Source organism: Tachysurus vachellii, chromosome 25 (assembly GCF_030014155.1).
Source record: "Tachysurus vachellii isolate PV-2020 chromosome 25, HZAU_Pvac_v1, whole genome shotgun sequence".
NCBI lineage: Eukaryota > Metazoa > Chordata > Actinopteri > Siluriformes > Bagridae > Tachysurus > Tachysurus vachellii.
This window is the reverse complement of record NC_083484.1, coordinates 947,501-957,116: the sequence shown is the minus strand read 5'-3', so window position 1 is coordinate 957,116 and position 9,616 is coordinate 947,501. Positions and strand designations below refer to the sequence as shown.

The 9,616-nt window shown below is 41.8% G+C and overlaps 2 protein-coding genes across 2 annotated transcripts in view; one reads left to right on the top strand and one right to left on the bottom strand.

Moving 5' to 3' along the window:
• Nucleotides 1–607: 607 nt before the first annotated feature.
• On the top strand, nt 608–9,329 carry pcyt1ba (phosphate cytidylyltransferase 1B, choline a). The gene is made up of 8 exons (XM_060862318.1): nt 608–859; nt 3,565–3,664; nt 4,772–4,888; nt 4,992–5,143; nt 5,652–5,730; nt 5,818–5,960; nt 6,053–6,241; nt 6,493–9,329. Exons 1-8 carry the CDS (start codon nt 821–823, stop codon nt 6,703–6,705), a joined length of 1,032 nt encoding a protein of 343 aa, XP_060718301.1. The 5' UTR covers nt 608–820; the 3' UTR covers nt 6,706–9,329.
• Nucleotides 8,203–9,616, bottom strand: part of pdk3a (pyruvate dehydrogenase kinase, isozyme 3a) — a 12,464-nt gene continuing 11,050 nt past the window's right edge. Inside the window, exon 11 of the mRNA XM_060862317.1 lies at nt 8,203–9,616. This exon is cut by the window's right edge and continues 718 nt beyond it. The gene's annotated coding sequence lies outside the window, so the exon portion shown is untranslated.

Below are 9,616 nucleotides of genomic sequence, written 5' to 3'. Positions count from 1 at the left end.
AATAATAATAATAAGCAGAACAACAATAATAAAGATAATATCATTATTATTAATAATAATAATAATAATAACAATAATAAAAGTACTATTATTAATAATATTATTAATAATATTAATAATAATAATAATAATAATAAGCATAATAATAATATACAAAATAATAATAACAACATGCACAATAATAATAATAATAATAATAATAATAATAATAATAATAATAATAATAATAATAATAAGCACAATAATCATAACAACAAGAACAACAACAACAATAATAATAAGTTAAATAGATACTTTCTTGATCAAGGAGGAAATTTAAGTAATACTAAAAGTAAGAAATTTAAATAATACACCATTTCAACACGTCTGTGTGTGTTTTGTGTTTATTTCTACACACTGCTCTGAATTACTGAGTTTTTGTTTAAAAACGAATTGAAGCTGAATTAATTCAGATTCTCACCAGTGATGGTGCTACATCCGTCTCAACCAATCACGTTGTTTTATGTAAATCAGTGCGCACCGATTGGCTGTAATCGATTAGTGTAACGCCCAATTGCCCGGTCCTTCACACACACACACACACACACACACACACACACGGTTTCCTTGTTGCCCAGATGGTGTGTTTACACTGTTTTTGTTTATTATTAAAGACGGAAATCTGGGGCTTTATGGATCTCTGTGCTGTTGCTGGAGGAGGAGTGGAGAAGGATCAGTAAGTGTGTGTGTGTGTGAGGAGGAGCGTCAAGCAGCTCCACACTGATGCTGAGTCAGAGACAGGTGGATCTGTGGGCCTTTGTCTCTGGAGCTTCTGCTGAAGATGGAGGAGCTGGAACACACCTGCCCTCATCCTCGGACGGTGAGACAGGATCTCGTTCTGTCTGTAACCGAGTGTTATAACCATGAGCTGGACTGAAGTGTGTGTGTGTGTGTGTGTGTGTGTGTGTGTAATTAGTGCATTTGCTTCCATTAAAACTGCAGCCTGACCTTCTCTAATCTGTCCTCCTCCTTCTCACCTTGTGCAACACGATGAGTGATGCATTTTATTTACTTCCTTTATGCAACCATGGAGACTGATCTCGGTTTAATCCGTTTTAGCTTAAATAAATGTATAAATAAATTATTTCACATTGCATCATGTGTGTGTTTACGGTGGATGTGATGGAGTTGTGATGGAGTTGTGCTGGAGATGAGCTGGAGATGAGCTGGAAATATTTGTGCTGGATATGTGATGAAAATATGCTGGAAATCTTTGTGCTGGAGATGTGATGGAGATGTGAGTGATGGAGATGTGCTGGAAATGTTTGTGCTGGAGATGTGATAGAGATGTGAGTGGTGGTGATGTGATTGAGATGTGCTCTAGATTTGATGTAGATGTGCTGTAGATGTGACAGAGGTGTGACGGAGGTGTGACGGAGGTGTGACGGAGGTGTGACGGAGGTGTGACAGAGATGTGATGATGTGATGAAGGTGTGACAGAGGTGTGCTGGAGATGTGATGAAGATGTGATGAAGGTGTGACGGAGGTGTGACGGAGATGTGATGGAGATGTGAGTGATGGAGATGTGCTGGAGATGTGCTGGAAATGTTTGTGCTGGAGATGTGCTGGAGATGTGATAGAGATGTGAGTGGTGGTGATGTGATTGAGATGTGCTGGAGATTTGATGTAGATGTGATGGAGGTGTGACGGAGATGTGCTGGAGATTTGATGTAGATGTGCTGTAGATGTGATGGAGATGTGATGAAGGTGTGACAGAGGTGTGCTGGAGATGTGACGGAGGTGTGACGGAGATGTGCTGGAGACGACACTCCCCAGATAGTTCCTGAACACACAGATGGCCACAGTGGTAACCTAAGTGTGTTTTATACATCATGGGTCATTAAATGTAAATCATGGAGTTTGAATCGTGCACTATTCACTATTTTATAAAAAGACTTTTGGCTATAGTGAAATTGCGTTGAGATAGATAGATTTATTCACTTTTTTTATTTGTATAATTGTTTGCAGTGTCTCCTCTGGCATCTTGCATCACTTGTGTGTCAGATCTCTGTATCATTTCTACTGCTGCTCCTTATTCCTCCGTCTGAAACTAGACTACTATGTGTGATTTGACAGTATGGAGTCGACTCAAATAACAATCTGCTGCTATTCCTGTTGTAAAATGTATCAGTAGCATATCCTGCGTTTTGTAATACAATGCTAATGGTGAGTGGGGGAAGTGCGGGGGGGGGGGGGGTGTCCTAGTGAACTTCGGGAGAAACCCCCTGCACTCCCCTCACTCACCATCATGGACAGCACTGTGGCTGCAGTGAAGGCATTCAAGTTCCTGAGATCCACCATCTCCCAGGACCTGAAGTGAGACACTCACATCAACACCACTGTAAAAAAGGACCAACAAAGGATTTACCAGTTGAGGAAGTTGTCACAACCAGACACAAGAACAGTTTCTCATGAACAGTTAAATGTTCCCCGTTATGCAACAACTATGTGCAATAACCTTATATTTATTTGTTACCACCTCCATCCAAGTACATCCCTGCATCTCATTCCATTCTATCATCTATAGCGCAACTGTACATACAATTTATTTATTTTTTTGTCTATTTGTGTTTATATATATATGTGTATTGTATTTTATTTATTTATTTATTTATTATGTATTTATATTGTCTGTGTTGTCATATCCGTGTACCGGAAGCGTATGACACTAAAACCGATTCCTTGTACGCACAACCATCTATGGCAATAAAGCTCTATCTGATACTGATTCTAATCGCACGACTGACACGCATCCGGTGAATCGTATGAACAACCGAGTCGTTTAGCACCGAGTCAGTTGTAGTGCGAATCTTCGGTCATCTTTAGTTCGAAAGGTGTTTAGTTAGAGGAAGATTATCAGTAGTAAAACTTATATGTAAACAATTGATAAGCAAAGACATAATAACAACAACATTAATGAATCGTTTGACAGAGTTGACTCTCGTTAATGAGCCGAGCCGAGTGTTCTGACTCAGAGAAAACTTACAGGAATTCCCATTTCCATAGTCTGCACTAAGAATGATTTGTTGGCACCTTCTGGTGCTTTAGTGGTGTGTGTGTGTGTGTGTGTGTGTGTGTGTGTGTGTGTGTGTGTGTGTGTGTGTGTGCACCCTGCCTCTATCCTCATGTCTGTAGTCAGTGAACTGCTGAGGGAGAGATTTCCTGGATGATGGTTGATGGACTATTGATCCGTAAGAGTCTTGTTACAAACAGAGAGAAAGCACAGTGCATGAATAAAGATAAAAAGGACTGTATATGTACATGACAACAGCTAAACTTAAATCCCAGTAACACTCGCGATGTAAAACACTCGTTACATCAAGATGTAGTGTTTGCTTTGGTCTCAAGATCATTTCATTCTCATGTCTGCACTGATACAGAGAAACATCTCTTTACTTGTTCTTCACTCTTTTCTATCTTCCCTTCTTATTTTTTCTCATTATTTCTCATCACTATTTCTTTTCAAAATCTACTGATATATTTTTCCCCACATTCGTCTCACTTGCTCTTGTTTTTGTTCTCCAGACTCTCATAGAACCCGCCATATTCGCCCAGGAGAAGAGCTGCAAGTGTCGAGCGCCCCATGAGAAGCTGAGTGTTGCGCAGGCTCGACTCGGCACTCCGGGTCAGTCTGCTTTATCTCTCATCTGTCTTTCCTCTCCTCCTCCTCTCCTCCTCCTCCCATTCAGCGAGATGATTCAGCTCCTGTGGTTACTGCAGGTCAAGAACAGAGGGCTTTCAGATGGGTTCTACACATGGGGCTCATGGGGATTATTGGCACCGGGTTCTCTTTCACACCGTGACCCAGAATTTCTACCTTTACACATAAAACCTTTTACACGCCAGAGACGAGCCTCAGAGCCTCTAATCGCTTTCTGCAGAAAGATGGAGATCGTGATCAATGTAAATTAAACAGGGGCTCTTAAAAAAGTGATACCAGAGAAGAACCTTTACGTGGTGGATCATGTGGCTGGATTTTTTTTGCAGTTGAAAATGATTATTCAGTTCAAGGCAACAACCACAGAATAGATCAAAACCTTTGGGCTAAAAGTTTTCAGAGTTCAAAATAAAGGTAACAAAAGTCTCGTCATTACATCGTTCCCTTTAAGATTTCTTTTCTACACCAAACAGACTTCAGGATCACACTAATCGATGATGTAAACCGTGTTGAACGTAGTAATGTTTTTAATCACGTGTCTGTCGTTAGAGGACTTTTATTGTGTAATTTGACACAGAAGATCACGCTACGCTGTTACAGAATTCGGAACAGATTTCATACAGTAATTTACAGAGAGCTGAATATGGTGAAGGATAAAATATTTTTGAATTCTTTGACATGTTCATGGGGTCACGGTGTCTTAGTGGTTAGAACATTCTCCTCACACCTCCAGGGTTGGGGGTTCGATTCCCACCTCCACCTTGTGTGTGTGGAATTTGCATGTTCTCCCCGTGCCTCGGGGGTTTCCTCCGGGTACTCCGGTTTCCTCCCCCGGTCCAAAGACATGCATGGTAGGTTGATTGGCATCTCTGGAAAATTGTCCGTAGTGTGTGATTGTGTGAGTGAATGAGAGTGTGTGTGTGTGTGCCCTGTGATGGGTTGGCACTCCGTCCAGGGTGTATCCTGCCTTGATGCCCGATGATGCCTGAGATAGGCACAGGCTCCCCGTGACCCGAGGTAGTTCAGATAAGAGGTAGAAGATGAATGAATGACATGTTCGTCTCTGTCCCGCAGTGGACCGACCGGTGCGCGTCTATGCAGATGGGATTTTTGATCTTTTCCACTCCGGCCATGCCAGAGCGCTGATGCAGGCCAAGAATCTCTTCCCCAACACGTACCTGATAGTCGGAGGTGAATAACGTACGATTGAACGGTGTGTTATATTTGAACTGCTGCAGCGTGTTTGTCTTTTGTTTTTGTTTTTTTACCAGTTTGTGTTTTTATTTATTCGCAGTTTGCAGCGATGAACTCACTCACAAGTACAAGGGCTTCACGGTGATGACCGAGGAGGAGCGTTACGAAGCGTTACGACACTGTCGTTACGTGGACGAGGTGGTGCGAGATGCTCCCTGGACCCTCACGCAGGAGTTCCTGAAAAAACACAAGGTTCATTTCACCTTTACGCTTTAAAAGGAAAGTGTTTAATGTTTAATGTCCCCATGTGACGGCTTTAACCCCTGCGTAAGGAGAAGAACATTTGGTAAGAATACAATTTACTGACAAAAATAAACTAAAAATAGGAATAAGAATTTGTCAATAAAATAATTTGTAAGGAGAATTTAAACTGTAAAAAAATGAATAAGACTAGAATTTGACAAAATTGTCTACAAAATAAAAGCAAGAACAGAATTTGTCTTAAGAAATAATTAAAGTATTAGTAAGACTTGTGTGAGAAAGCCTTACCTTTTAAGGATTGTGGGCGGAGCTGAGTATATTACTTTTGGTTGGGGGCGGAGCTAACCAGTGCGACACATTGCATGGCAGTATTATAAATCATTTATTTGTTCACGATCTGGTGAATATAAGATTACGTACGATTTTAAACATTACAGTCTGCTTCAGGTTTAACAATCTGATTATTAAACAAAAAAAAAACAACATAAATCTCCCACAGATTGACTTTGTGGCCCACGATGATATCCCGTACTCGTCGGCTGGATCTGAGGACGTGTACAAACATATAAAGGAGGCAGGTGAGGAAAACCTCTTCTTCTTCTTCTTCTTCTAAATGTGTGTGTGTGTGTGAGTGAGGCCTGGTCTAACACATGTGAGTGTCTCAGGGATGTTTGTGCCTACTCAGAGGACAGAGGGGATCTCCACGTCCGACCTGATCACTCGTATCGTGCGCGATTACGACGTTTACGCCAGACGCAACCTGGAGCGAGGATACACGGCCAAGGAGCTGAACGTCAGCTACATCAGCGTAACCACTCCACACTCACACACATTTCATTAACACCATCTGAACGCAACACACATCTCAGTTGTAACAATCACACTGAACCATCCGGACAGGAGAAGAAATACCGTCTGCAGAGCCAGGTGGACAGGATGAAGGAGAAGGTGCGGACGGTGGAGGAAAAATCCAAACACTTTGTGTATCGTGTGGAGGAGAAGAGCCATGACCTTATCCAGAAATGGGAGGAGAAATCGCGCGAGTTTATCGGGAACTTTCTGGAACTCTTCGGTCCCGACGGCACGTGGGTAAGCGCCTACAGACTGGGGTTTGTATTAACTACTCAGTGAGTCGAATCTATTTGACTCGACTCACTTGTAAGAGTCAAGTATTTCGGCTACCAAACGGATCACTGCTAATTTTATTTTTTAAACCGGACAAAGTTTGTGATCTCACGTCTGGTTTAATTTCATCGTGAGGTTGCTGCAATAGTTAAAATAAATCTTTACTTTCTTACACAATTGTTATCCTATATCAGGTCTCTTCCTTTTTTTCTCAGAAGCAGATGTTTCAGGAGCGCAGTGGCCGTATGATCCAGGCGCTCTCTCCCCGCGGTTCTCCCAGCAGTAGCCCTCCCAGGGATTACTCTCCGTCCCGCTCTCCCTCTCCTCCGTCCCGCTGGGCCATGCCGAGGACCTCGCCTCCATCTTCTCCCAAAGGCGCCTCGGCCTCCATCAGCAGCATGAGCGAGGGAGACGAGGACGAGAAGTGAGGATGAGGAGCTAGGATCGGGAGTGATGACTCACACACCCTAATCACTCACGAGAAGTGAGGATGAAGAGCTAGGACCAGGAGCGAGGACTCACACACTCTAATCACTCACTCACACACACACACACACACACACCACTCTTTACCTGAACACTCCAGCAGTGACGAGCTTCACCAGTCTACTCTCAAGACTAAAATATTGTAAATTTGCTGTATGCAATCGGAGATCAATCGCGTCGTTTTCTTGAGCTTTTCTGATTTCTAACCAGTTCACATGAAAGCCATTGATTTATTCTCTTTAGCAGCGAGGAGATGATGTAGATATGAGTTAAGGGCGAGGAGTGTGTGAGTGATTTGCCTTTTATTGCTCAGGTTTGACTGAAATGTAAAGACCATCCGTGTAAAGTACTGTACATCTCTGTCTGAGGTTTTTATTTGCCTGTTTACAGACAGAGACACTTGAAGTTATTTGTTTCTGTAGACTCTCCATCAAACCTGTTGTTATTATCCTCCCTTTCGTTAAAGGAACAGTTTGGACAAACAAACACATCTTCAGTGTCCTTAACGCTGAATGTAGTGGATCAGCTGAAACACGCTTCACTGTCTGAACTCTGCTTCTTTAGTTTAGCCCAAACACAAGATTAATAGTATAAACAACTCTTTAGTCTGCTTAGAAATTTGGTAAGCTTATATTAAAGAACTTAAATCACTCATAAATTGATTAACTCCGCCTTCAGGCCTCAGGCCACGCCCCTTACCCGAGCCCGATCCTGGTGTGGAGTGAGATCCAGCTTGGCATCAGGATCTTATGCTGCGATTGGTTTGGAGCGAGGAGACGTCACTGTAGGACGATTTAAACCGTCATATTTAGCGCACCGTGCTAAACTGGTAGCAATAGTTTGTTACTGGTAGCAAAAGTTTTGTGATTCGTTAGCAACGTAATAAAGGAGCAATGGTCCGACCCGGAGTTTCATCTTTCAGCTGACTGAAAACTCAGCGTTTTTATTTTTGTCCAAATTGCTCTAAGCGATGTATCAGTGTCATTATTAGGGGTCGAGGTTCTTTAAAATGGTCGCGTCATCATCATCTTGGTAAAGTGACTGCTACCTCCACGTCCTCCACGTCCTCCTCCTGCTTCCATCTGCGATCAAATTCACGTCCAACATCAGGAGAGAGATGAGCTCATCGGTGTAAACCGTCAGGCAGACGGTCACGTGTCTTCGTAAAACGCTGAAATGTCTAACCATTAAAACGTTCGATCTAACCGCTAGTGCTGACGTCACCGTGGTGTAAACGCTAATGCTAACGAGTTGTCACGTTACATACCCTGGATGCAAACTTGCACTGTGTACAAACCTGTGTACAGACGTGTCGTTTTGTTCACGTGTTATTTTATACCTACATCTGGAAATGACTAAACATGTGAATTAACGAAAGGGAAACGTGTGGATGGATGATAGAGATAGATACAGAAGGAAATAAGGCAGCGAGACGAGGCTGTCGAGACAGTTTTATTAAAGTCTGAACTGGTCACATTGGATGATGGAATAAACAATAAATCACTATAAACCACAAGAACACAACAAAGGCAGAACATCAGGTCAATCGTTTCTTTTCAGATTTTTTGCTTCGATGTAATTAACAGGAACCACAACGACTCGGAGAAACACGTGGAGCCTAGAGCTGGAAAAGCAGTGGGAATGTTTCGAGGATTTTAAATGCCGTTACAGGAAAATAATCGATCACGTGGCTTTTCTGTGAGCAGCCTGACGTTGATTCGCTTCCTGCGAGTGTTTTATTCCTCTTAAACCTCAGCGGAAGTCAAGCCATGACACTTTATTACTCGTTATACAACATGTACTACTTTTTATTCTGTTTATAGTTACATGATCACGAAACATGCTAGTTCACTTATTCTAGCAGCTATAATAAAATATAACATAGAATCTAATATATTATATATATTGTTAAGGAGAAACCGTAAAGAAGCGTAAAATTGTTGTCTTTAAAGCTATAGGAACGACGTTACGTGTTACGACGAGCGTGTTAATGTAGACCCGTTGATGCTACATCATCGAATCAACACCTTCCGACCAATCAGATTGGAGAATTTACCGGTATAAATGCACAGAAATATAATAAGAATGATTTGCTACATACGTGCTGGTTTCCGCTAATCAGAGGAATATAACGTCATATTCTAATGAATGAATTTGTATTAAATAACACCATTAACCCTTTAATCGGGTCACAAACAGGGAGGAGTTTTAAAAGCTGAAAAATCAGCTGCTCCCAATAAACAACCCCGAATGTAATTACTGGATATTTGCATAAAGGAAACTAGCAGCTGATTTATAACGCTAACGGGAAGAAAATCGGCAGGTTGATTAAAATCAGGGGCGCCGTTAAGGGGGGAAACGTTAGGACGATTCTAAGGGCCCATGCACTTTTGGGGCCCCCAGAGGCATGTACAGTATGTTTGGTATGAAATGGGTGTGGTGGGGGGCCCAGTAGGGGTAGGGGGTCCAGTCTCATTATCTTTCATAGGGCCCAAAATTGCTAGTGGCGAACCTGATTAAAATAAATTGCAAAACTAAAGCTGAGAGTCTGAGGCTTTAAAATAAAGATTTAAAAAAAATACCCGATTGGTTTCAGATCTCTTTTTCTGCCACTTTCCACACACATAAGTGTTTTATTATTTATTATTAATAAACTTATTAATCTGGAGCTTCACAGTGCTGCGTTGTTCATACTGGCGAGTTGGTAGTGGTTTTGGAATCATTTCTCATGCTTCAGTGGCTGTTTGTGGTGTAAATCTCTGAAACTGGAATCATAACAATGTCTAAAATCACTATTCTATACGTAATTAATCACAGGAAGCTAATTTGTTTTTATTTTTAATACCCTGGAAC

What these genes read in the sequence shown, in the direction of transcription:
- pcyt1ba (XM_060862318.1), top strand. Translation starts at nt 821, where the DNA reads ATGGAGGAGCTGGAACACACCTGCCCTCATCCTCGGACG. An exon ending in CAAACATATAAAGGAGGCAG is followed by an intron (nt 5,731 to 5,817) that starts GTGAGGAAAACC and finishes TGAGTGTCTCAG; the next exon opens with GGATGTTTGTGCCTACTCAG. An exon ending in TCGGTCCCGACGGCACGTGG is followed by an intron (nt 6,242 to 6,492) that starts GTAAGCGCCTAC and finishes TTTTTTTCTCAG; the next exon opens with AAGCAGATGTTTCAGGAGCG.